The 27,704-nt window shown below is 43.1% G+C and overlaps 4 protein-coding genes across 5 annotated transcripts in view; all 4 read right to left on the bottom strand.

Annotated features, from left to right (window-relative positions):
• The window catches only part of LOC120030074 (calcineurin subunit B type 1-like), a 48,913-nt gene extending 48,702 nt beyond the window's left edge, over nt 1-211 (bottom strand). The window contains exon 1 of the mRNA XM_038975395.1: nt 37-211. Within this exon, the coding sequence (XP_038831323.1) occupies nt 37-39 (3 nt within the window). The 5' untranslated portion in view covers nt 40-211. The remainder of the gene's footprint in view (nt 1-36) is intronic.
• A 4,607-nt stretch (nt 212-4,818) lies between these two features.
• Nucleotides 4,819-11,984, bottom strand: LOC120029346 (CB1 cannabinoid receptor-interacting protein 1-like). Its single transcript, XM_038974578.1, has 3 exons — nt 11,812-11,984; nt 10,491-10,635; nt 4,819-5,162 (listed from the first exon to the last, which is right to left on the bottom strand). Exons 1-3 carry the CDS (start codon nt 11,982-11,984, stop codon nt 4,998-5,000), a joined length of 483 nt encoding a protein of 160 aa, XP_038830506.1. The 3' UTR covers nt 4,819-4,997.
• Nucleotides 11,985-15,006: 3,022 nt separating this feature from the next.
• LOC120029851 (CDGSH iron-sulfur domain-containing protein 1-like) lies at nt 15,007-19,406 on the bottom strand. Its single transcript, XM_038975158.1, has 3 exons — nt 19,057-19,406; nt 17,676-17,878; nt 15,007-17,435 (listed from the first exon to the last, which is right to left on the bottom strand). Exons 1-3 carry the CDS (start codon nt 19,082-19,084, stop codon nt 17,346-17,348), a joined length of 321 nt encoding a protein of 106 aa, XP_038831086.1. The 5' UTR covers nt 19,085-19,406; the 3' UTR covers nt 15,007-17,345.
• A 1,486-nt stretch (nt 19,407-20,892) lies between these two features.
• On the bottom strand, nt 20,893-21,798 carry LOC120029818 (mitoregulin-like). 2 transcript variants are annotated; one of them, XM_038975105.1, is made up of 2 exons: nt 21,487-21,798; nt 20,893-21,134 (listed from the first exon to the last, which is right to left on the bottom strand). In XM_038975105.1, exon 1 carries the CDS (start codon nt 21,667-21,669, stop codon nt 21,499-21,501), a length of 171 nt encoding a protein of 56 aa, XP_038831033.1. In that variant the 5' UTR covers nt 21,670-21,798; the 3' UTR covers nt 20,893-21,134; nt 21,487-21,498. The 2 variants fall into 2 exon arrangements, with proteins under 2 accessions (XP_038831033.1, XP_038831032.1); XM_038975104.1 differs by having other exon boundaries at nt 21,483-21,797.
• Nucleotides 21,799-27,704: the final 5,906 nt, after the last annotated feature.

Raw genomic sequence — 27,704 nt, forward strand, 5'->3', positions numbered from 1 at the left:
GGTGGGTGAAAATAAGAGTGGCGACAGTTTGCTTACCATCTTGCCGGTTGGATGATGAAATAGGTTGACCAGGAAATGAGGACGGGGAGGGAAAAAACGATATAAAAAAGGGGGTCTCGCTATTCAAAAACGCGGTGCTAGTGATAGTCAGGTTCTTGTTTTTTGACCCAGCTCCTCTCTTTTTAGCGTCGGTTTCACTGCAGTGGCACAGGGAGACCCATAGGGCGGGGTCAGTAACGCCGAGGAGGGACAAGGGATGTGTGGAGAGGAGACAGCAAGTCGCCTACATTTCAAGATAAAAGTCCCTCCTCCGCGTTACATAATAACTTATTTGTTTCTTTACCTCTATAGCAGTCTATGTACACGGAGAGACTGAAATTCACTGCCATTTGCCACTGTAGCACCCACGTGGCCGTGGAGCAGTTTTAAGAGAAGTGCCTTGTTCAAGGGCACAATGGCATTGGACAGCTCAGTGCTCGACCAACCAGTGCTCCCGCACATTGGCTAACCGGGCTATCTGCATTGTGTTCCACCAACCCCTCTTTTTACGCTTCTGCTACTATCTGTTCATCATATATGCATAGTCACTTTAACGATACCTACATGTACATACTACCTCAATAAGCCTGACTAACCGGTGTCTGCCTTGCTACTCTTTTTTCAAATGTCTTTTTACTGTTGTTTTATTTCTTTACGTACCTACACACACACACACACCTTATTTTTTCCCTTTTTTTTCTCGCACCATTGGTTAGAGCCTGTAAGTAAGCATTTCACTGTAAGGTCTACTACACCTGTTGTATTCAGCATTTCACTGTAAGGTCTACTACACCTGTTGTATTCAGCATTTCACTGTAAGGTCTACTACACCTGTTGTATTCAGCATTTCACTGTAAGGTCTATTACACCTGTTGTATTCAGCATTTCACTGTAAGGTCTACTACACCTGTTGTATTCAGCATTTCACTGTAAGGTCTACTACACCTGTTGTATTCAGCATTTCACTGTAAGGTCTACTACACCTGTTGTATTCAGCATTTCACTGTAAGGTCTACTACACCTGTTGTATTCAGCATTTCACTGTAAGGTCTATTACACCTGTTGTATTCAGCATTTCACTGTAAGGTCTACTACACCTGTTGTATTCAGCATTTCACTGTGAGGTCTACTACACCTGTTGTATTCAGCATTTCACTGTAAGGTCTACTACACCTGTTGTATTCAGCATTTCACTGTGACGTCTACTACACCTGTTGTATTCAGCATTTCACTGTAAGGTCTACTACACCTGTTGTATTCAGCATTTCACTGTAAGGTCTACTACACCTGTTGTATTCAGCATTTCACTGTGAGGTCTACTACACCTGTTGTATTTAGCATTTCACTGTGAGGTCTACTACACCTGTTGTATTCAGCATTTCACTGTGACGTCTACTACACCTGTTGTATTCGGCATTTCACTGTAAGGTCTACTACACCTGTTGTATTCAGCATTTCACTGTAAGGTCTACTACACCTGTTGTATTCAGCATTTCACTGTGAGGTCTACTACACCTGTTGTATTCGGCATTTCACTGTAAGGTCTACTACACCTGTTGTATTCAGCATTTCACTGTAAGGTCTACTACACCTGTTGTATTCAGCATTTCACTGTAAGGTCTACTACACCTGTTGTATTCAGCATTTCACTGTGACGTCTACTACACCTGTTGTATTCAGCATTTCACTGTAAGGTCTACTACACCTGTTGTATTCAGCATTTCACTGTAAGGTCTACTACACCTGTTGTATTCAGCATTTCACTGTGAGGTCTACTACACCTGTTGTATTTAGCATTTCACTGTGAGGTCTACTACACCTGTTGTATTCAGCATTTCACTGTGACGTCTACTACACCTGTTGTATTCAGCATTTCACTGAGACGTCTACTCCACCTGTTGTATTCAGCATTTCACTGTAAGGTCTACTACACCTGTTGTATTCAGCATTTCACTGTAAGGTCTACTACACCTGTTGTATTCAGCATTTCACTGTGAGGTCTACTACACCTGTTGTATTCAGCATTTCACTGTAAGGTCTACTACACCTGTTGTATTCAACATTTCTCTGTGACGTCTACTACACCTGTTGTATTCGGCATTTCACTGTAAGGTCTACTACACCTGTTGTATTCAGCATTTCACTGTAAGGTCTACTACACCTGTTGTATTCAGCATTTCACTGTAAGGTCTACTACACCTGTTGTATTCGGCGCACGTGACAAATAAACTTTGATTTGATTTGACATGCACATCCCGACAGAATTTCCCCGTCAGATTCATCCCGCTTGAGCATTAGGTGAAACAGAGAACATTTATTTTCACGATCTTGGCACATTCGCAATGCCATCTTGTTGCTATACTGTCGCCAATAGAGATAGATAGAAGACTCTAGTTCCCAAAAGCCAATTTAGCATGGGCATTGCCATTGAGGACTCTCACCATTTTGTAAGTAGTCAACTGGATGGGATTTCCTATGGCTTAAGGAAGGATCACATAATTCCATCCAGGCCATCAGGAGGGATCAGCCAATGAACTCTACTCATGAGCAAACATTCCGTAACTGCAGGTGGCAGTAAATCACCATCCTTGGCTTTGTACCTGTTCAAACAACACACTCCAGGTGGCAGTGTGCACCCTTTCAGTTTGTTTACCAACTCATCCAGGCTGTATCACAACCGGCAGTGATTGGGAGTCGTCTAGGGCGGCACACAATTGTCCCAGCGTTGTTCGGGTTTGGCCGGTGTAGGCCGTCATTGTAAATAAGAGTTTGTTCTTAAATGCCTTGCCTGGTTAAATAAAGGTTAAACCATTTTTTTTTTATTAAATAGAAAGGAAAATAAGTAGTAGAAGAAGAAAATGGACTACTTCAAAATGGAGACGGTCTCAATGGCGCTGCCCATGCTCTCACAGATCCCATAATGAGACAGATACAATGTTGCGTCCTCTACCTCTATGGGAGAGGTGCATTACAGTGCATCTTGGGGAACTGAGCTTTGTCTTTTTTCCTGGCAAATGTCTGTTTGCATATGTGCACCAGTGCTACTCAGTGGTGGAAACTGTGCAGTGCACGCAAGATTATCCCCATTCTACACACCTACTGTACGGCTACTGCTATTCTTTTAGAGGGGACACAAGGGCCCTGTGGATGTTGTGTCCAGTCCCACCCCCCCCCCCCCCCCCCCCCCCCTCGTTAGGGACAGGGGGTCCTATGGCCCAGTCCTCCACTCGTTAGGGACAGGGGGTCCTATGGCCCAGTCCTCCACTCGTTAGGGACAGGGGGTCCTATGGCCCAGTCCTCCCCTCGTTAGGGGCAGGGGGTCCTATGGCCCAGTCCTCCCCTCGTTAGGGACAGGGGGTCCTATGGCCCAGTCCTCCCCTCGTTAGGGACAGGGGTCCTATGGCCCAGTCCTCCCCTCGTTAGGGACAGGGGGTCCTATGGCCCAGTCCTCCCCTCATTAGGGACAGGGGGTCCTATGGCCCAGTCCTCCACTCGTTAGGGACAGGGGGTCCTATGGCCCAGTCCTCCACTCGTTAGGGACAGGGGGTCCTATGGGGTCTATCCTCCAGCATTAACCACTAAAGTTCTCACCCATCTCGCCTAATCCCACGTCGCCAACAATAAGTGGTTCCAATGGGAATCAAACCCACAATCCTGACGTTGCAAGCACCATGCTCTACCAGCTGAGCTGCAGAGAACCAACCCATTATTACGTAACCTCCTTAAAGAGTTATGTTTATGCAAGATTCATCAGTGCTGAATATTTTCATGCTTCATTTCCAAAGCATGCAAGTCCCCAAACTCATACAAGAAGCTATGAAAGCATACAAAGCCTGCTCCTTTCGTGTTTTTCTTAGACAGCAAACCTATAGAAGATCATTTTGCTAATGCAACTGACCCAAAACCACAGTTAACCTGGTTGCACTTGACTATATGTTAGGGTATAGAAATGGCCAGGTATTAAGAAATTACATGGGAAAATAGTAATTACACAGTAATTCCAAAAGAAAACACACATTGGTCATCCCAAACATATTTACTATTCAAATACCTTCACAAATGGTTAAAGCTACCATAAAACATTTTTTAAAAGCATATCCAGTAATCACTGTTTTAAAGTTCGTAGGTACATTTCACGATGCTCTGATCATTTACATTTTGCTGCTTTTTCGCTACGTATCTCATAGTAAATTATAGTTTTCCCAACTAATAATAGCGCTTAGCATATTTATTTCTCTAAAATATTTTAAGAAAGAAATAAGAAACAGAAACAGAAGGAGCAGCAGAAATGTGACATTCTGATTCGTCAGAAATGTGACATTCTGATTCGTCAGAAATGTGACATTCTGATTCGTCAGAAATGTGACATTCTGATTCGTCAGAAATGTGACATTCTGATTCGTCAGAAATGTGACATTCTGATTCGTCAGAAATGTGACATTCTGATTCGTCAAAATCAGCACAACTATAAAAATAAGAAAAATGTATGGATTAGTCCAAATATTTTGTAAAATCTTCTAACTGTAAACATTCACATACAGAGTACATATTAACATACCGCATTCTTATATATGCATAGATACCATACACACACACACACACACGCACACACCTAACATAAATATGCATAGCTATAACACACACCAACATACAGCAAATTAAAGTAATCTTTAGTTATTTAACAGCAGCATTGTTATGCTATGAGGGCTATGCTGGCTGGATCTGATACACACTGTCTATCACTATCCAGCAGCCAATCGTCATTCAGCTCTCATTTCATGTTCATCTGGGTCGTGTTCGTTAGGGCACATCGTAGGAAAACATTTTGCAACGGGAAATCAAAAAAACAGGCATTTCTGTTGGCTAATTACAGGTCGTAGCAGTTTCACTGTTATCTTCCCGTTTTGTGCCTAATGAACACAACCCTGATGCTGCCTGTGTTGTTTTGGTTGGTACCATCAGATAAACAGCTCCTTGTTGACCCACATCAGGCTGCGTGTATCGTTGGGCTTGCACTCGTACTCGATGCTGTTGAAACTGTTGCCCCCCTGGCAGTGGTCCCTCTTGTTGTAGTTGTAGTACTTCACCTGCCACACCACTTCAAAAGAGCCCACCTCTGGGAACTGGGAGGGGAAATAATGGGACCGGCAGAGTTCATCGGTTAACTACAGTTCACTTTTTGTAATTTTTGTGCACCATTTTTTTTTTTTTTTTTTTTTATGGAAACATTAAAAATACAATCTATACAGCTAAATCACAGGAGGCTGCTGAAATGAGGACGGCTCATATAATAATGGCTGGAACGGAGCAAATGGAACGCTATTATCAAACACATGGAAACCATGGAAACCATGTATTTGATACCATTCCCCTGATTCCACTCCAGCCATTACCTGGAGCCCGTCCTCCCCAATTAAGATGCCACCAACTTCCTGTGAGCTAAAAACAACAAACAAGTTGACATTGAGGTTGTTTTAAAAAAGGCCCTTACAGACCACGATTGACCTGCCAACGAACCAATCACTGCTCCTGTGTGTCCTCTAATTACCTTTTGAGGCTCATGCCATTCTCACATTTCAGTCCTTATTGTGAAGATAGTGCATCTGTTGTGTGATCGTATGCTACTGGTGTGATCGTATGCTACTGGTGTGATCGTATGCTACTAGTGTGATCGTATGCTACTAGTGTGATCGTATGCTACTGGTGTGATCGTATGCTACTAGTGTGATCGTATGCTACTGGTGTGATCGTATGCTACTAGTGTGATCGTATGCTACTGGTGTGATCGTATGCTACTAGTGTGATCGTATGCTACTGGTGTGATCGTATGCTACTGGTGTGATCGTATGCTACTGGTGTGGTCGTATGCTACTGGTGTGATCATATGCTACTGGTGTGATCGTATGCTACTAGTGTGATCGTATGCTACTGGTGTGATCGTATGCTACTAGTGTGATCGTATGCTACTGGTGTGGTCGTATGCTACTGGTGTGATCGTATGCTACTGGTGTGGTCGTATGCTACTAGTGTGATCGTATGCTACTGGTGTGATCGTATGCTACTAGTGTGATCGTATGCTACTGGTGTGGTCGTATGCTACTGGTGTGGTCGTATGCTACTGGTGTGGTCGTATGCTACTGGTGTGATCGTATGCTACTAGTGTGATCGTATGCTACTAGTGTGGTCGTATGCTACTGGTGTGGTCGTATGCTACTAGTGTGATCGTATGCTACTGGTGTGGTCGTATGCTACTGGTGTGATCGTATGCTACTAGTGTGGTCGTATGCTGCTGGTGTGATTGTATGCTACTAGTGTGATTGTATGCTACTAGTGTGGTCGTATGCTGCTGGTGTGATCGTATGCTACTGGTGTGATCGTATGCTACTGGTGTGATCGTATGCTACTGGTGTGGTCGTATGCTACTGGTGTGATCGTATGCTACTAGTGTGGTCGTATGCTACTGGTGTGGTCGTATGCTGCTGGTGTGATTGTATGCTACTAGTGTGATCGTATGCTACTAGTGTGGTCGTATGCTGCTGGTGTGGTCGTATGCTACTGGTGTGGTCGTATGCTGCTGGAGTGGTCGTATGCTACTGGAGTGGTCGTATGCTACTGGTGTGGTCGTATGCTACTGGTGTGGTCGTATGCTACTGGTGTGATCGTATGCTACTAGTGTGGTCGTATGCTACTAGTGTGGTCGTATGCTACTGGTGTGATTGTATGCTACTGGTGTGATTGTATGCTACTGGTGTGATTGTATGCTACTGTGGCAGTGCCTTTACCACATGGGTGCTTTATCCTAGCCTTATAGCATACCTGACATGGCTAATGCTAGCTTCAGGCTCTACCTGAGTCTGCTTACTGTTTAACCATCAATGTTCATTGATATGTTATTCAGGCCCTGCAATATGAGGCATGTTTATTTAGCTTTATGCATGTTTATCATTATGGTGTTCAATTAAGAACATTATTCATTGTATTTAACATGTATTTAACATGTGTGATGCAGTAGTGGGTATGTATGTAAAGATCTAACTCCTTGAGCCTTTGAGTATAACTTTGCATGGTTAATTCTATTTCCATTGTCACGCCCTGACCGTAGAGAGCTTTTTATGTCTCTATTTTGGTTTGGTCAGGGTGTGATTTGGGTGGGCATTCTATGTTAATTTTCTATGTTTTGTATTTCTTTGTGTTTGGCCGGGTGTGGTTCTCAATCGGAGGCAGCTGTCTATCGTTGTCTCTGATTGAGAACCATACTTAGGTAGCTTTTTCCCACATTTGTTTTTGTGGGTAGCTGTTTTCTGTTTTTGTGTCTGCACCAGACAGAACTGTTTCGTGTTGTTACATTTTGTTATTTTGTCTCAGTGTTCAGTTTTTTAATAAATAATCATGAACACTTCCCACGCTGCGCTTTGGTCCACACCTTCTTCATACCATGGCCGTTACATCCATGTATCACTTTCCTCCTAGAAACCACACAACCTTGTTGTATAAGTATCTAAAGTGAACTGCAGTGTGTTGTGTGATGACAGTAAAACTCCCTTTCCCTGACATCCTTTGGTTCTGTTTTCACCGGACGTCCCTGTGGTCCTTCACGTATCTCTGAATCAGTACATGGTGTTGAGTAGAGGTCCTCCAGACTCTTGCGATATTTTTTATTATTTTTTTGGTTAAAGAAAGTTTGTTTTATCAACTTTACTTGATTTTGCTTACCGTTACTTTGAACAAAATCAAGACGTCAATATTCTTGTAATGTTTGTTTTTTTTGTATACAAAAAATCGTAAATTTACATCTCAATTTGATCAAATTCTGAATTTGCGATTAATCACGCTTTAATCACAGCAAATCCTGCGATTAACTCTGACAAATGTTTATTGACATTTTAGTCATTTAGCAGAAGCTCTTATCCAGATCAACTTGATGCATCAATCTTAAGGTAACTAGGTAAGAGAACCACTTATCACAGTCATACAGTAGTAAGTACATTTGTCCTCAAAGTAGCTATAAGAAAAGTCAGTGCTAGTTTTTTTTTTCCTACTGTGTTATTGACTTCAAAAAGAAAGGAGGACCAAGGCACTCTTCATATAATTAATTAAAATGCCTTTATTAGTATGGCATGTTCAATAGAAACAAAGTTGTTTAAAAAACTTTGTTTCTATTGAACATGCCATACTAATAAAGGCATTTTAATTAATTATATGAAGAGTGCCTTGGTCCTCCTTTCTTTTTGATGACCAATTTACCCCTTTTACCAAAGAGCACCTTCTATCTACCAAAATATACTATAGTGTACCTTAGTAGCACTTCCCTTCCTCCTCTTTCTATGTGTTATTGACTTGTTTATTGTTTACTCCATGTGTAACTCTGTGTTGTTGTCTGTTCACACTGCTATGCTTTATCTTGGCCAGGTCGCAGTTGTAAATGAGAACTTATTCTCAACTAGCCTACCTGGTTAAATAAAGGTGAAATTAAAAAAATTATAAAAAATTAAAGTAAGAAAAAGACAAGTAAAAATAAACGCTGTGGATGCACTGCGAAGCTTCAGAGCTTTCATCGTGATTTGCATCGTGAACAGTTGACTCCTGATACTGGAAAGCCTACACGTGTAATGGACTCATATGGACCATGCTTAGCCTGGTTCCCAGATGTGTTTGTGCAGTGTTTGTGCAGTCCCAGATGTGTTTGTGCAGTGTTTGTGCATGCCAACACCTATGGTCATGGCATGACAACAACCATAGGAGTTGGCTTTACCATACAAACAGATCTGGAGCCAGGCTAGATTTTTTTACATTTCTTTTTACATTGAACCTTTATTTAACTAGGAAAATCGGTTATGAACAAAATTCTTATTTACAATGACGGCCTACTCCGGCCAAACCCGGACGACGCTGGGCCAATTGTGCGCCGCCCTATGGGACTCCCAATCCCGGCCGGATGTGATGCAGCCTGGATTCGAACCAGGGACTGTAGTGACGCCTCTCGCACTGAGATGCAGTGCCTTAGAATGCCGCGCCACTCGGGAGATGATGCAGATAACAAACAGATCTGGGACCAGGCTAGATGATGCAGATATCAAACAGATCTGGGACCAGGCTTGATGATGCAGATATCAAACAGATCTGGGACCAGGCTAGATGATGCAGATAACAAACAGATCTGGGACCAGGCTAGATGATGCAGATATCAAACAGATCTGGGACCAGGCTAGATGATGCAGATATCAAACAGATCTGGGACCAGGCTTGATGATGCAGATGTCAAACAGATCTGGGACCAGGCTAGATGATGCAGATATCAAACAGATCTGGGACCAGGCTTGATGATGCAGATATCAAACAGATCTGGGACCAGGCTTGATGATGCAGATATCAAACAGATCTGGGACCAGGCTAGATGATGCAGATAACAAACAGATCTGGGACCAGGCTAGATGATGCAGATGTCAAACAGATCTGGGACCAGGCTAGATGATGCAGATATCAAACAGATCTGGGACCAGGCTAGATGATGCAGATATCAAACAGATCTGGGACCAGGCTAGATGATGCAGATATCAAACAGATCTGGGACCAGGCTAGATGATGCAGATATCAAACAGATCTGGGACCAGGCTAGATGATGCAGATATCAAACAGATCTGGGACCAGGCTAGATGATGCAGATATCAAACAGATCTGGGACCAGGCTTGATGATGCAGATATCAAACAGATCTGGGACCAGGCTAGATGATGCAGATAACAAACAGATCTGGGACCAGGCTAGATGATGCAGATATCACATAGATCTGGAGCCAGGCTAGATGATGCAGATATCAAACAGATCTGGGACCAGGCTAGATGATGCAGATATCAAACAGATCTGGGACCAGGCTTGATGATGCAGATGTCAAACAGATCTGGGACCAGGCTTGATGATGCAGATATCAAACAGATCTGGGACCAGGCTAGATGATGCAGATATCAAACAGATCTGGGACCAGGCTAGATGATGCAGATATCAAACAGATCTGGGACCAGGCTAGATGATGCAGATATCAAACAGATCTGGGACCAGGCTAGATGATGCAGATATCAAACAGATCTGGGACCAGGCTAGATGATGCAGATATCAAACAGATCTGGGACCAGGCTTGATGATGCAGATATCAAACAGATCTGGGACCAGGCTTGATGATGCAGATATCAAACAGATCTGGGACCAGGCTAGATGATGCAGATAACAGAAAGTATTTGTAGTGTGACTGGTAAACTGCTCTGAATTAACTTGTCTATTTCATTGTTTTGTCTAACTTGTAAATTGTAAAATATTCTGTCTGTAATGTATTTTTCGTTATGTTGTTGGGCCCCAGTAAGACGAGCTGTTGTCATGGCGTCAGCTAATGGGGATTCTAATAAAATCCTACAGAAATCCAAAGCAAATTACAGTCAAACTGAGTTTTCCCTTTACTACCTGTATGCTGATCTGTACAGCTTGTCTGTCTCCGCTCTTGGTGTGTGTCACGCCCTCTGTGTCGTAGACGCCAGTGTAGACCACACACTGGGGGTCTCTAGACTGTTGCTCCAAGGGGAATGTGACTCCACCTACACTCATGGTGCTGAGGACCAGGACAGGATCACAACAGTTAGGGAGAGATCATCAATCAAAAACATTTATTTTATGACGCCCTTTTACATCAACAGTTGTCACAAAAGTGCTTTACAGGAAACCCAGCCTAAAACCCCAAACAGCAAGCAATTGCAGATGTAGAAGCACAGAAAATCTCCCTATAGAAGGAAGAAACCTTGAAAGGAACCAGGCTCTGAGGGGTGGCCAGTCCTCTTCTGGCTGTACTGAGTAGAGATTTAAGGGTACATGTGTGGCCAAATGAAGGCCAGATCCTTTTTCAAGACGATCAAACGTTTATAGATGACCAGCAAGATCAGCTAATAGCCATGATGGGTGATGACTGCTTATCTGGGGGCAGGGTTGGGGGTGGATTGGTGACACTGGGCCTGTGGTTGTTTTGACATTGCAGCTGACAGCAAAGACAACTGCCGAATGACTGATATACAAAATCGGGGTGAAATATAGATCATCAGTGTAATTTATCATTCTATCCATGATAATTTATTTTTAATAACAAAAGACTGAAACACAAACTCAACTCGCCATATTTGAGAGCATGTTTAGCCTACTGCAGGACACGCTGAAGGCCTAATCGGTAGTGGATTTGACACAATCTGGCTGCGCCTTCTGTCTCCCTGCACTCGCCGGACTCTAGCCAACGTCACTGTCGTCACTATCTGGCCAAATTGCAAAACTGGAAGCGTTGCCTAGTTCTACAATTTATATTCTTAAAACCAATTTTGACTTTGCAGTTTGACAATCTAGTGGGAACTCTAGTGAACCGCGCGCGCTCTGACGTCTCGCCTTCAACCTCGTACGGCTTGTGTTTTTATCAATGTTCTCAATGAATGACCGATTTAATAAAATGTGTAAATTAGATTAAAGCAGGGACATAATGTCCAGGTGTTGTGATCTTTTCCAAGAGAATCCACCGATTCTATTTCACATTATGAAACACTGATATAATGTAGATTTTGGATAATAAAATGTAGTCAAAACATCAACAGGCGGTGATGGACAGTGACAATCTGTCACTGACGGAACGTTGTCTTCCTCAAAAGATAAATTGTCAAAATATAGCCTATTGAAGTGTATAGACACTATATAGGTTATCAGAAGAATATTGCCCGATTGTCTGTAATACATTTCACCCCACCATACTTACGTTGCCTCCACAGCCCCAGGTTTGACAACCACTTCAATCTTGTACTTTGACCCCGTTAGCAATTTAATCGTCCTGGTTTGGCCAAATCTCGCTCCGTCCGATTTGAAGTACACAGCACTGTTATTTGGTAGCATTTTCAATGAAATTCCGATTTTGACGAGTTCAACAGCCATTCTTCTTGAAGTTGAGGGATGAGGTTGTGCTCAATTCCAATCCTATCTGAGTGAACAAGAGAGGGGCGCAGGTGTGAAACGGTGGCAACTCCGGATTTCCAACAGAACTATCGATGTGGAATATTGTTGTGACGTGAAAGCACAGGTTAAAAATGTAAAAACTCATCGCTGGAGGCAGAGCCTAAAGTAATTTCCACTGTCCTCGTAAATAATCCCATACACACACACATAATCCTCCTATACACGTAATCTAAGTAGATCAAGACTAAAATAATTTGGCCCGGTAAACAACTTGGCCCAGTAGAGAAATAAGAAACCTGCAATTTTGTTATTTGATTAATAAATGGTTCAAATAGGCCTATTGATTTTTAAAGAAAGTTAAACATTGCACGCAGAGAGTGGGAGATTATAGAGGGAAACAAAGTAGTCCGTTTCAAATGGTCAAATCATAGGTGGGCTAGCTGACGTCACGAAAACGACGCGGACGCTTCAGTGGGGCAGAAATCGTGAGTTGTGATTCTGGATGGCCAGATAGCTAGCAACAATGACAATAAACTGTCATGTGGGAAATCGTAAGTGACTCCTTTCAGTTAGTTTAATCTTGTTCTTGATACCATGTCTTGTTTTCAGGCATTTTGACTGATTTTAAATCAATGCTAATATGACAAAAAAAAAATCGCTAGCTAGATACCCAACAATTGTAATAATGTATTAGAGACAACAAGTGCAAATGTATATGTTTTCAATATACATTGGAAATGAAATACATGTTGTCAACCATCTAAACCAGTCCCGCCTGTTTTGTCCCATAGTTGCGCACAGGTCGGTTTTGTTGCTAAACAACCAACCCATCTGTCGTCCCAGTCAATATTCACTTATACAACAAGAGTGTGCCTTTCCAAATCATGTCCAATCAATAGAATTTACCACAGGTGGATTCCAAGTTGTAGAAACATCTCAAGGATGATCAATGGAAACAGGATGAACCTGAGCTCAATTTTGAGACTCATAGCAAAGGGTCTGAATACTTATGTAAATAAGGTATTTCTGTTTTTGGTGTTTAATACATTGCAAAAATTTCTGAAAACCTGTTTTCGCTTTGTCATTATGTGGTATTGTGTGTAGATTGCTGAGGAAATTGTTTTATTTAATCCATTTTAGAATAAGGCTGTAACATAACAAGATGTGGAAAAAGTCAAAGGGTCTGAATACATTCCGAAGGCACTGCATCCTCCAAACACCGCTTCTCGGGCATTATCACATAAATAATAAGGAATTCTCTTCGGTTACGCCCACAAATTGGGGAAAACTAACAGTCTTTACAATTGAACCCCATTGTAAAAGGAAACTTCGTTGTAGATTTTTTTTGTTATACAGAGATATCAAAACATGGCCGAAAAAGCTGCTGTGTTATTTAATGTACACGTAACCAGGTAAAAAAATACCCACCTACACTTCACAATGCTCCCACATAGGGAAATAGAGCCTGCGAGAAGAGCCCTGTGGCTTCAGGAGTACTTCAAGGGTACTCTGGGCAGAGCTAAATGTACTTGGTGGTACAGTAAAGAGAGTGGTTTCATCATGCTACCACATTCCAGAGATCGATTTATAGCCATTAATTTAAATAATTCATATATTTTAAACAAGACCACTTTGTCACAGACAGACAAGATGATTAATATGAGATGAAAGACGAGTTCTTAACGAGTTCGGGAAGCCAAGCTAGAGCTCTCTGATACCTTTACAGCAATGGGGGCAGACGTTTTGATCAAGAGACCTTTAGAAAATATGCAAATTTTCTAACACTAAACATCAAATATTATTTGATTATGCTATATTTAAAAAGGATACATATAATTTCAAGCCTTATTCATACAGTTTTGTGTAATAGAAAGTACATAATAAAATATTTCAAATGTTCATATTTTTATATTCGTACCGTGTACTTGAGCTTGTGTCCTCAAAAGTGACACCTCAGCAATTTAACTATTTTTACCGGAATGGGGAGATTTTAACCTTTTGTTTGAGTATGCAGCATTACTCGTTATTGTTTATTGCCCTCCCATGATAAATAATTATGAATAATATAAATAATCTTTAGACATGTTGTACTTTACTGAAATGTAGTTTTGTAATTTACTAAAACAAGCAGACAAGAAAACTGTGTTTGAAAAAGGTAAAGTTTTCTTCTGAGCCAAATGGGGTAACCACAGGTTGTTTTCCCTGCAGGAGGGCAGGGGCGCGACATTCTTTTGTCAGACCTCAGGAAGACTAGCTGTCGCCATCCAAGATGGCCCCAGGAAGACTAGCTGTTGCCATCCAAGATGGCCCCAGTAAGACTAGCTGTTGCCATTGGCGGCAGCTATTGGGGAACATAATAAATCAAAGCAAATCTAACACCGACTGGTTCTCTAGGTCAAAAGCAATTGTCACTGTCCATGGTGCTGAACTGGTCATCAAGACAAGGCTCCACTATCACATCCATTTCCATTTGTTCCATTGTAGGCGACTAGGCATACCAAATTAAGGCCAGCACATTTGAAAGAATTTGACCCAAGTCAGCATCACTAGGCCTACACTTCAGTCAGAGATGCTGACACTTCAGTCAGAGATGCCTACACTTCAGTCAGAGATGCCTACACTTCAGTCAGAGATGCCTACACTTCAGTCAGAGATGCTGACACTTCAGTCAGAGATGCTGACACTTCAGTCAGAGATGCCTACACTTCAGTCAGAGATGCCTACACTTCAGTCAGAGATGCTGACACTTCAGTCAGAGATGCTGACACTTCAGTCAGAGATGCCTACACTTCAGTCAGAGATGTAGTTCTGAATGAGCTCACCTGGGGAGAGGAATATGCCACACTTCATATTCATTCCCTTCAGTCCCTTTGATTGGTTTAATTGTTATTTTGGTTTGAACTGGCTGAATTTATTTGTTAAGTGTCTAGCAATAGAGGGCGCTATATGACATCTTCTTGTCAAACTGGATTAGAAAAGACTTGGTTCCCACAAACATGTATTATTTAATTGGCAGAAGGAAGAACAATGATTATTGTTTTTATTGATGATTAAGTGATGGATTCAAATGAAGCCACATATTGTGGAAATCAGAGGTCACACAGACTGTAGACAATTAACATTCTCACACTAGTATCAGCGTATCCCCAACTCAGTCCTCTGGACCCAAAGGGGGGGCACATCTTGGTTTTTGCCCCAGCATTACACAGCTGATTCAAATAGTCAAAGCTTGTCGATAAGTTGATTTAGGGGAAAAACCAAAATGTGTACCCCTTGGGGTCCCCAAGATAGAGTTTGGGAAACGCTGAACTACACAGAACTGTGCCTTATTAAAGCTGGTTACCAGAAGTGATGCGTGACAAGTTCAGATTCAGCCACTAAACATTCAGTAGGCTACAGGGCTGTGTTAAGTAGGGCAAAACGTAGCAAAAACTTTTTTAAAGCAAAAACTAAACTGAGTATTTCTCTAGTAAGCTACCTCCTAGTTTCACAACATTACATGTTTTTTTTGCCCACTGAATACAACCCAGGAATATAATTGGTATGTAGTATGGCTGGAACAAGTTTAACTTGTTTAGACTTGTTGATTCACCGTTAACACAGACTTAAAATCAACAAGGTAATCATTACGACTGCTTCATTTGCAGATAAGAATGCTGTAGAACCTTTATCTGAAATCCATTGAAAAGTGACACCATTTTACAATTGATTTCACAAGTTGAATGAAAATAAAATAGCACCTCATCCGTTTCCTTGATGCTTCAGTAGCCCCAGGTGTTTTTCCTGACCATGGAAAAACTCTGGGCCCCTAGTTACAGCTGCAATAAAAGGTACAGAGAGATCCCTGATCAAGTCCCGTGGTCAGGAAAAACTCCTGAGTATCAACCATAGAGAATGATAGAGGACTCTACTGCCGAAAAGCCTGTTTTAGCATGGACAGCGCCATTGAGGACTTTCACCATTTTTAAGTAGTCAACTGGGTGGGACTTCCTATGGGTTAAGGAAGTCTCACATAATTCCATCAAGGTCATCAGGCAGGATCAGACAATGAATTATATTTGTGCGCAAACATTCCATAACTGCAGGTGGCAGTAAATCACCAACCTTGTCTTTATACCTGTTCAGACTACACCCTCTAGGTGGCAGTGTACACCCTTTCAGTTTGTTTACCAACTCAGAAGTAGCAGAAGAAGAAAATGGACAACTTCAAAATAGAGATTGCCTCAATGGCGCTGCCCGTACACTCACAGGTGCCATAATGGGACAGATACGTTGCGATCTCTATGATATCATAATGGGACAGATAAGTTGATCTCTATGGTATCATAATGGGACAGATACGTTGCGATCTCTATGGTATCATAATGGGACAGATACGTTGCGATCTCTATGGTATCATAATGGGACAGATACGTTGCGATCTCTATGGTATCATAACGGGACAGATACGTTGCGATCTCTATGGTATCATAACAGGACAGATACGTTGCGATCTCTATGGTATCATAATGGGACAGATACGTTGCGATCTCTATGGTATCATAATGGGACAGATACGTTGCGATCTCTATGGTATCATAATGGGACAGATACGTTGCGATCTCTATGGTATCATAATGGGACAGATACGTTGCGATCTCTATGGTATCATAATGGGACAGATACGTTGCGATCTCTATGGTATCATAATGGGACAGATACGTTGCGATCTCTATGGTATCATAATGGGACAGATACGTTGCGATCTCTATGGTATCATAACGGGACAGATACGTTGCGATCTCTATGGTATCATAACAGGACAGATATGTTGCGATCTCTATGATATCATAAAGGGACAGATAAGTTGCGATCTCTATGATATCATAAAGGGACAGATAAGTTGCGATCTCTATGATATCATAAAGGGACAGATAAGTTGCGATGTCTACAGTATAAAAGAAAGGCAAAAACATTGATCAAAACAAAATTCTGAAAACAACAGCACAGATACCATAGCTCAATGAAATATATACAACCAGCGTGGCACTTTGCTTTACAGTACTGCCACACCCATGTTTCCTTGGTAATCCCAGCGAAATATCTACCATTATTCTAGGTATGACTACAAAGTCATTTTCCACCAAAAATTGATAACCGCTTGGTCCTGTGATAAGGGTGGCTTCAATCAATAAATAAAATAAATATAGCCCAAAAACTGATTTGGTCACCATGTTTCAGAGCAACTACCAAGTGTACTGTCAACCACTGTCATCCTTTCTGTAGCAAAGAGCACTTGTGTGCATCAGTATGTCAGCAGCAGTCATGGGATAACATGGATGGATGGATGATTGACTGGATTCAGGCCTCCTTTCTTTTCATGATGAGAGGACCGACGTTATCCCCCGTCTCTTGGTTATGTTTAGCATGAGCGCCATCGCAGTAGGGAAACTAAGGGGTGAGAAACATTGTTAGAATACGCCAAACAAATCTTTCAATTCCTTGACTTGTTCTGCTCAAAATGCGAGTAATAACCAACCCCTTACTAGCCTACCGTTTGTTTGCACCTCTTGCCATGCCTTCCATGTCTATTAATTTTCTTGTGGTTAAGACATGTATGCTCCAATGTATCGCGAGAAGTTGTGAAACTAGAAACTAAAACAAAGAGCATAAAATTGACAGCTAGCCTACCTTCTTAGATCTCCAACACCTGCAGTACACCGCCTTATCCCCGAGGTCCTCGATGTCGAAAGCGTGCACCACTTTGGGGTTGTCTTTCTGCAGGTCCAAGTTGACCTTGGGCTTGACCCCTGACCCCTTGGAGAAGTACTGGAGGAGGAGGATGCCCGCAGCTGTAGCTCCTGCAGTCACACCGATGGCTGCCGCCAACTCCGCTGTAAAACAGAAACAGATCCAGTATCTAGTTCAGCTACGCCTCCAACTGCAATACAACAAACTAAATATCACCAACACTATTAGAATAGCTTACCAGTCAGTGTTAAAGCAGTATGTTAAAACTCTACAAAACGTTTAAAAGGTGAGGAAGTTTAGTTAAACTACAGTTCAGGCAGAAATGTATTTGACTGTTCCAACACACACACACTTGCACAGTATTTAGAAAGCATAAACCATTTGTTGCTTTATGGTAGGAGGAGCAGTACAAGTTCAAGTTATGGTTTTTAGTTTACAGGTGCATTAGCCCAATAATAGACTAACGGAGCCTAGCATTATCTAGGCTAAGGGTTAAGTATAGGAATTAGGTTAGAGGAAGGGTTAGCTAAAAGGGTTATGGTTAGGGGAAAGGTTAGCTAACATGCTTAGTTGAAAAGTTGCTAATTAGCTAAAATGATTAAATTGTCCATGATGATATTCGAACTCGGGAACGTTTGGGTTGCCAGATATCCGCGTTTTACACCCACCCTACTTTCGTTTTTGACTTAAGTAATCATCTGTTATGCCGAGAAGAGTATTTTATGTAACCATACTAAACACAACATATCATATACTCATTTGAGTGTCCCAGATTTACGTTAAATATCTTAAACAAAACTCCCCACATACAGAAGACGCCTACTACATCCAAAGACTTGTGTAATATAATAGTACTGGGCCTCGGGATCAAGAGCTACTAGCACTGCTGGGTTATAAAGTGGAAGGACAGAATATTTAGCTGAAAAGGTATTGCATTGCCTATGTAAAGAATCCATCTCTAGCAGTCGTCACATTTTGTTGCTTTAATGTTGACACAAGAATGGAATTGTATGGAATGGGGCCTGTAAGGCTCAAGCTAAAACATGCCAATGCTATATGGTATAACCTTATACAAAAATACTCTTCTCGGCCTAACAAACTCTTATAGCCAGCTGACACGGCTAGCCAATAGCAGGTAACAATCTAAGGTCGCAGTCTTACGAAATGACAGGCATCTTTACAGATTACATTAGCTAATGTCATAAAATAGTTCACATTATTTTGAAATATTTTTCTAAATAACAACCGTTTTCGTAGCAAAGTATGTACGTAGCTAGCTAATAGAAGTTATCTTTTTGGATAGTTAGCATGGCATATTTACCTTTTGACAAGGAAACGTTAGAACTCATGGCTTGTGAATTTGAACGAATGCAGTCCTGTTGAGCAAGCGTCGCTAACTATCCGTACGTCTTAAAGAATGAGTAATAAATGGCACATACTTTAAGATGTTTGACAATGTAAACGCACTTATTTTTCTTGTGCGTTCCGGCAGACTAGACGCTGGTTTGCTGCCTTTCTCAGGTCGGAGTGCGAATTACACATTGAAATATCTAATAGCCTAAAAGGCATTACATGGTCAATACGCGGTCTGCATTGGCCCTGCAGCGTTTAGGTGATATGGCCTCTGCAGAAACCAGGCCATTCATACGTCTTGGGCTTCGCAGAGCAGTGGTGAACGATGTTGTCAAGGAAGTGAGTTTGTGTTTATGCAGGACCTCCCGCCCCCACCTGCCGTCAACCAATAAAATCAATGCCTTCCCCGCTCCTCTCTCCCCCACTCACGTTGCCACTCCTGGGTCAACACCTAGTTATGATACTGTTACATTCCATCTCCCCTAACGGACTACCACAACTATCTCCTCAGAGTTACCATATCCTCCTACCCCAACATGAGCTGGGACCCACAGAATGTGAACACACAGCTAGCATCTAACTATACTGAACAAAAATATAAACGCAACATATAAAGTGTTGGTTTCATGAACTGAAATAAAATACCAAAACTTTTCCATACACACAAAAAGCTTATTTATCTCAAATGATGTGCACAAATTTGCTTACATCCCTGTTAGTGAGCATTTCTCCTTTGCCAAGATAATCCATCCACCTGACAGGTGTGGAATATCAAGAAGCTGATTGAACAGCATGGTCATTACACAGGTGGACCTTGTCCTGGAGACAAAAGGCCACTCTAAAATGTACAATTTTGTCACACAACAAAAGTTTTTTGGGAGCGTGAAATTGGCATGCTGACTGCAGGAATGTCCACCAGAGCTGTTGCCAGAGAATGTAATGTTCATTTCTCTACCATAAGCCACCACCAAAGTAATTTTTGAGATTTTGGCAGTACGTCCAACCGGCCTCACAACCGCAGACCATGTGTAACCACACCAGCCCAGGACCTCCGTAATCGGCTTCTTCACCTGCGGGATCGTCTGAAACCAGCCAAATGGACAGCTGATGACACTGAGTAATATTCCTACCTATAATAAAATCCTTTTGTGGGGAAAACTAATTCTGATTGGCCCCGGTCATGTGAAATCCATAGATTAGGGCCTAATGAATTTGTTTTAATTGACTGATTTCCTTAAATGAACTTTAACTCAGTAAAATTGTTGCATTTATACTTTTGTTCAGTATACTTATGGCACCACTGGGAATCACTTCCGGGTCAAATAGGTCCCTTGATCAAATACTTCCTCCTTCAAAATAAAAGTCCCCTAGGTATAGTGGAGAACATTGCTAACATAATCCACATGCATTCTTATATCTCAGCATAAATTGCTGATTGTAGCAGACTGAACTCCACGGTGAAGTTCTTCAACTCAGAAACTTCTGAACAATGGAGTGGAGTTTAGTCCGCTATGCTGATTTTTTTTTGTACAATAAAATCTCTCTTTTGTAAATGTATATATATTATTTTTTTAATTCACATAGGTGCTCATAAGAGTGATGGATGATACTGCTCCATCCCAAACTGAGCCCTATACACAAACGCCCAATGCACTTGTGGATATTTAAAAGGTATGACATAGGAGTATCAAATCCTCTCACATCTCCACCTGTGCATAAAGGCGATTTGGGATTGGGAAGATTCAGTGCAATGGATTTGGTTACAATAGTTACACTATATAAAAAGACAGTAAACTACCATAGGCATCTTCAAAACACAAGATTTAAGAAAACACATACTTTTATTAATAAAACGTAAAAACGGCAGTAGTCTGGAAGATGTCTGGAGCACATTTGAGAAGACGGACCCAGCAAAACACCGTCACCAAAACATGTTCAGAAACTTGTCATTGTATCTTGCTTCAGTTCTGCTGGTTGAGACAACGATCCCAGTCACTTTATTGGAAGTCCATGATCTGACAAATGAACATTTATTTTGGTGATGACCTGAAAACAGAAGTAACAAATCATTATTACATCATGCGGTAATTACGCCTAACTATAGGCTAGGGCTTGCAAAGAAATCAACTGAACCACTTATTATAGGATTATTTTGTATTTCCCCTTGTTAAAATAAAAAGTTAAAACGACTCCATGGATTGCGAGGCTAAAATGTCAGGCTGCAACCCTTTCAACAAACGTAGGTCAATTAGATTGTGCCATTTGTACACTGAATGTAGGCTAGGCCTAATACGTTTCCAGTCACTAACTTGACTAATGTTATCTAACATGTCTGTTACAACATGTTTGATACAATGTAGCTACACGCGATCAACGCATAGGTCAATTACTTACACACCCTACTTCACGTTCATGCCAAGTCCAGTTTCTTCTGTGTTTCTGACAGTTTATCCTGCAGTCGTTTCTTTCTCCAATCCAGGAACTTCCTCCGCGCTCGGTTGGCCTGCCATCCAGAAAGGAAACCGACTGCGAATGAAATAGCGATTGCAACTTGCAGCGTCCTCTCAGAAACGTCCGCCATATTCACCTCTGTATGTATGTCAGTTTGTATTGCTTTTAAGTTGTTCGGAAAAGCCACCCAACATGTGTCGTGCTGTGACGTGTCTAAATATATGAACGCACCATACCGACGGTCCTACAGAGTGTCTCGAGGGCCAAACGTCGAGGTAAAAATGCACGATTGAGAATTATAATTTATCTCCGGGAAAACGGTGCCCTCTTGTGCCTAGAAGGAAATCTAGACAATGGAGTGCAGTCTTCGGGAGAGAAAGGTTCACTGTTGCTCTGGAGCAGAGTTACCCAAACTCGGTCCTGGGGCTCCCCCTGGGTGCAGGTTATGGTTTTGACCTAGCACTACACACCCGAGGTAAAGACAGTTTCAAGTTGGCTATTCACACTTTAAAACCTCAATAGCGTTCAAACCACTTGAGCCACAGACTCCAAATAAGTGTTATGATGTTGGAAAAATTGCACACAACATTGCACAGGTCTTATTTTCATGATTTGGACATTATTTCTCTTTCCAAAGCTAATAAACGTGGAAATGTGAGTAGCATTTTCTATTCCGAGTTGAATTAGTTAGGGAGCCTAAACAAAGTACAAACTTTTTTTTACATTCAAATTTAAATAGCTCCTTGGTCATGTGACCGACTGACTTCACACAAGGTTCAGAATGTCCACTGACTACCCTAATATATTTCACACCCTTTAGTTTGTCCATTTTCATCTCACACACGTTTACATGAATTTTTCTCAATTTCAAATTTCAATAGCTCCTTGGTCATGGACCTATTGACCTCAAACTACTTTCAGAATGTCCACGGACTGGCGGAGATGGGCGCCATGAGGCATCCAGTGCGGTAACGCGACCGATCCCGGAGAAGCTGGCGGGATCCCCGGGGAGAGTTCTCTTTTCTTTGTGAAGGGCAGGGCGCCCTGAAATGGGTTCACCCCGAGAGAGGGGCCCAAGCCCTGGAAAGCATTGCGGTTCCTAACTGCCTTTGGTGGACGTAAGGAAAACTGCAGGCGAATATCTGTCGAATATCCAACCTGAATCCATCTTTACCTCAGTGCACTAGACAGCTGATTCAAATAATCAAAGCTTGAGGAGTTGATACGCCAGGACCGAGTTTGGGAAACCCTGTTCTGGAGACTCCAATGAGACGCCTTATCCCTAGGATTCTCAGCCGTAAGTATCGCCCACAGCTGGGACCATGTCAACTACAATCCGATGCTCTGTTTAATTAGAAACGTTAATAATCCTCGCTTGCAATACGATTTTGGAAATATAAAGTCCTCTACTTTCACATCACATCAAAATGATTTCACAAATGCAAAATGAACACTTACTGTACACCGTTTTAACCGATTTAAACAGTTACAACCAACAGTATTTTAAAGAAATTACCTTCCTCTGTTATACACAGGTGTTCTGTCTGTCATCCATAAACCAGTACTGTTATGGCCATGTGGGAACCCTAACCTAGTGTGTTGTAATTTAAAAGTCCAATGCAGCCTTTTTTTTTTTCAAATCTCAATATCAAATAAGTTCTGGGTAACATTTAAATACTTTACTGTGATTGATTTCAATCCAAATGGTAAAAAAAAAAAATAGCTTCTTAGCAAAGAGCCATTTCTCAAGCAAGAATTTTGCTTGGAGTGTTCTGAGTGGGGAGGGGGAAACTGAAAACTAGCTGTTATTGGCAGAAAGGTTTAGAACGCTTTCTCATTGGTCTATTCAGGCCAAAACTCAATCTCACTAAAACAGGCAGACATTTCATGCAGACTTTTCAAACAGTTTACACTTAAAGGGCATTCTCATCATTTTCAAGGTATTATTCCAACCTCAGTGTGGAAATATACAGCATATAAAACATGGGGGGAAAATCACATTAATTGCACTGGGCCTTTAACCTTTAAAAAAAAAATGATTTCTTGCTTATGTGAAAAATAAGGTACTTTCTAAAACTGAACTGCAAGCGATGCGTGTTAACGTTCACACCGAGTGGTGAGGCTCTTAACAATGACATCACCTGTTAAATCCACTTCAAATCAGTGGAGTTGAAGGGGAGGAGACAGGTTAAAAAAAGATTTTTAAAACCTTAAATTTAAAACATGGCTTGTGTGTGTGCCATTCAGAGGGTGAATGGGCAAGACAACTTATTTAAGTGTCGTTGAACAGTGTATGGTAGTAGGTGCCAGACGCACCGGTTTGTACCAAGAACTGCAACGCTGCTGGGTTCTTCACACTCAACAGTTTCCCGTGTGTATCAAGAATGGCCCACAAACCCAAAGAACATCCAGCCAACTTGACACAACTGTGGGGAAACATTGGAGTCAACATGGACCAGCATCCCTATGGAACGCTTTCAACACCATATAGTCCATGCCTGATGAACTGAGGCTGTTCTGAGGGCAAAATGAGGTGCAACTCAATACTAGGAAGGTGGTCCTAATGTTTCGTACACTGTGTATAATCATTTTCTGTTACGGCATTGATTTATCTGGCCAACTCACAGAGCATAACTAGAATGTCAGCTACTGTATGCGTACATAAATGTGACACTAGATATCCCAAAGACAAAAAAAAAACAAATGTAGAAAAAAAAAAAAACTATTTTTGATACTCAGATGCTGATATATTCAGATTACTATGGCAATGGTCAACACTCACATCTATTATCACTACAAACCTAATCAAGAATCACCAATCCCCTCTCTCCCTGACAGCATCACCAATCCCCCCCTCTCTCCCTGACAGCATCACCAATCCCCCCCTCTCTCCCTGACAGCATCAGATATCCCCCCCTCCCCTCTCTCCCTGAGAGCATCAAGAATCACCAATACCCTCTCTCCCTGACAGCATCAAGAATCACCAATCCCCCCTCTCCCTGACAGCATCAAGAATCACCAATCCCCCCCTCTTCCAGACAGCATCAAGAATCACCAAACCCCCCCTCTCCCAAACAGCATCAAGAATCACCAATCCCCCCTCTCCCTGACAGCATCACCAATCCCCCCTCTCCCTGACAGCATCAAGAATCACCAATCTCCCCTCTCTCCCAGACAGCATCAAGAATCACCAATCCCCCCTCTCCCCGACAGCATCACCAATCCCCCTCTCCCAGACAGCATCAAGAATCACCAATCTCCCCTCTCTCCCAGACAGCATCAAGAATCACCAATCTCCCCTCTCTCCCTGACAGCATCAAGAATCACCAATCTCCCCTCTCTCCCTGACAGCATCAAGAATCACCAATCCCCTCTCCCTGACAGCATCACCAATCCCCCCCCTCTCCCTGACAGCATCACCAATCCCCCCCTCTCTCCCTGACAGCATCACATATCCCCCCCCCCTCTCTCCCTGAGAGCATCAAGAATCACCAATACCCTCTCTCCCTGACAGCATCAAGAATCACCAATCCCCCCTCTCCCTGACAGCATCAAGAATCACCAATCCCCCCCTCTCCCAGACAGCATCAAGAATCACCAATCCCCCCCTCTTCCAGACAGCATCAAGAATCACCAATCCCCCCCTCTCCCAGACAGCATCAAGAATCACCAATCCCCCCCTCTCCCAGACAGCATCAAGAATCACCAATCCCCCCTCTCCCAGACAGCATCAAGAATCACCAATCCCCCCCTCTCCCAGACAGCATCAAGAATCACCAATCCCCCCCTCTCCCAGACAGCATCAAAAATCACCAATCCCCCCCTCTCCCAGACAGCATCAAGAATCACCAATCCCCCCCTCTCCCAGACAGCATCAAGAATCACCAATCTCCCCTCTCCCTGACAGCATCAATAATCACCAATCTCCCCCCTTTCCCAGACAGCATCAAGAATCACCAATCCCCCCTCTCTGACAGCATGACCAATCTCCCCTCTCCCTGACAGCATCAAGAATCACCAATCACCCCTCTCCCAGACAGCATCACCAATCACCCCCTCTCTCCCTGGTGATTATTGATGCTGTCAGGGAGAGGGGAGATTGACAGCATCAAGAATCACCAATCTCCCCTCTCCCTGACAGCAACAAGAATCACCAACCCCCCTCTCCCTGATAGCATCAATAATCACCAATCCCCCCTCTCCCAGACAGCATCAATAATCACCAATCCCCCCTCTCCCAGACAGCATCAAGAATCAGCAATCCCCCCTCTCCCTGACAGCATCAAGAATCACCAATCCCCCTCTCCCAGACAGCATCAAGAATCACCAATCCCCCCCTTTCCCAGACAGCATCAAGAATCACCAAACCCCCCCTCTCCCAAACAGCATCAAGAATCACCAATCCCCCCTCTCCCTGACAGCATCACCAATCCCCCTCTCCCAGACAGCATCAAGAATCACCAATCTCCCCTCTCTCCCAGACAGCATCAAGAATCACCAATCTCCCCTCTCTCCCTGACAGCATCAAGAATCACCAATCTCCCCTCTCTCCCTGACAGCATCAAGAATCACCAATCCCCTCTCCCTGACAGCATCACCAATCCCCCCCTCTCCCTGACAGCATCAAGAATCACCAATCCCCCCTCTCCCTGACAGCATCACCAATCCCCCCCTCTCCCTGACAGCATCAAGAATCACCAATCCCCCCTCTCCCTGACAGCATCACCAATCCCCCCTCTCCCTGACAGCATCAAGAATCACCAAACCCCCCCTCTCCCAAACAGCATCAAGAATCACCAATCTCCCCTCTCCCTGACAGCATCAAGAATCACCAATCTCCCCTCTCTCCCAGACAGCATCAAGAATCACCAATCTCCCCTCTCTCCGACAGCATCAAGAATCACCAATCTCCCCTCTCTCCCTGACAGCATCACCAATCCCCCTCTCCCAGACAGCATCAAGAATCACCAATCTCCCCTCTCTCCCAGACAGCATCAAGAATCACCAATCTCCCCTCTCTCCCTGACAGCATCAAGAATCACCAATCTCCCCTCTCTCCCTGACAGCATCAAGAATCACCAATCTCCCCTCTCTCCCTGACAGCATCAAGAATCACCAATCTCCCCTCTCTCCCTGACAGCATCAAGAATCACCAATCCCCTCTCCCTGACAGCATCACCAATCCCCCCCTCTCCCTGACAGCATCAAGAATCACCAATCCCCCCTCTCCCTGACAGCATCACCAATCCCCCCCTCTCCCTGACAGCATCAAGAATCACCAATCCCCCCTCTCCCTGACAGCATCACCAATCCCCCCTCTCCCTGACAGCATCAAGAATCACCAAACCCCCCTCTCCCAAACAGCATCAAGAATCACCAATCCCCCCTCTCCCTGACAGAATCACCAATCTCCCCTCTCTCCCAGACAGCATCAAGAATCACCAATCTCCCCTCTCTCCCAGACAGCATCAAGAATCACCAATCTCCCTGACAGCATCAAGAATCACCAATCTCCCCTCTCTCCCTGACAGCATCAAGAATCACCAATCCCCTCTCCCTGACAGCATCACCAATCCCCCCCTCTCCCTGACAGCATCAAGAATCACCAATCCCCCCTCTCCCTGACAGCATCACCAATCCCCCCCTCTCCCTGACAGCATCAAGAATCACCAATCCCCCCTCTCCCTGACAGCATCACCAATCCCCCCTCTCCCTGACAGCATCACCAATCCCCCGCTCTCCCTGACAGCATCAATAATCACCAATCCCCCCCTCTCCCTGACAGCATCAAGAATCACCAATCCCCCCTCTCCCTGACAGAATCACCAATCTCCCCTCTCTCCCTGACAGCATCAAGAATCACCAATCTCCCCTCTCTCCCTGACAGCATCAAGAATCACTAATCTCCCCTCTCTCCCTGACAGCATCAAGAATCAAGAATCACCAATCTCCCCTCTCTCCCTGACAGCATCAAGAATCACCAATCCCCTCTCCCTGACAGCATCACCAATCCCCCCTCTCCCTGACAGCATCAAGAATCCCCCCCTCTCCCTGACAGCATCACCAATCCCCCCCTCTCCCTGACAGCATCAAGAATCACCAATCCCCTCTCTCCCTGACAGCATCAAGAATCACCAATCCCCCCTCTCTCCCTGACAGCATCAC

Source organism: Salvelinus namaycush, chromosome 35 (genome assembly GCF_016432855.1).
Source record: "Salvelinus namaycush isolate Seneca chromosome 35, SaNama_1.0, whole genome shotgun sequence".
Taxonomy (NCBI): Eukaryota; Metazoa; Chordata; class Actinopteri; order Salmoniformes; family Salmonidae; genus Salvelinus; species Salvelinus namaycush.

Bases quoted from the DNA above. Each gene is read 5' to 3' on its own strand.
- LOC120029346 (XM_038974578.1), bottom strand. From the start codon at position 11,984: ATGGCTGTTGAACTCGTCAAAATCGGAATTTCATTGAAAATGCTACCA. The intron at 10,636-11,811 runs GTAAGTATGGTG...CCTGGTCCTCAG, and splicing joins CCTGGGGCTGTGGAGGCAAC to CACCATGAGTGTAGGTGGAG. The intron at 5,163-10,490 runs GTAGTAAAGGGA...TTCCCCTCCCAG, and splicing joins CTGTACAGATCAGCATACAG to TTCCCAGAGGTGGGCTCTTT.
- LOC120029851 (XM_038975158.1), bottom strand. From the start codon at position 19,084: ATGAGTTCTAACGTTTCCTTGTCAAAAG. The intron at 17,879-19,056 runs GTAAATATGCCA...TCTGTTTTACAG, and splicing joins TAACGTTTCCTTGTCAAAAG to CGGAGTTGGCGGCAGCCATC. The intron at 17,436-17,675 runs GTAGGCTAGCTG...CTCACCCCTTAG, and splicing joins GGTGTTGGAGATCTAAGAAG to TTTCCCTACTGCGATGGCGC.
- LOC120029818 (XM_038975105.1), bottom strand. From the start codon at position 21,669: ATGGCGGACGTTTCTGAGAGGACGCTGCAAGTTGCAATCGCTATTTCA.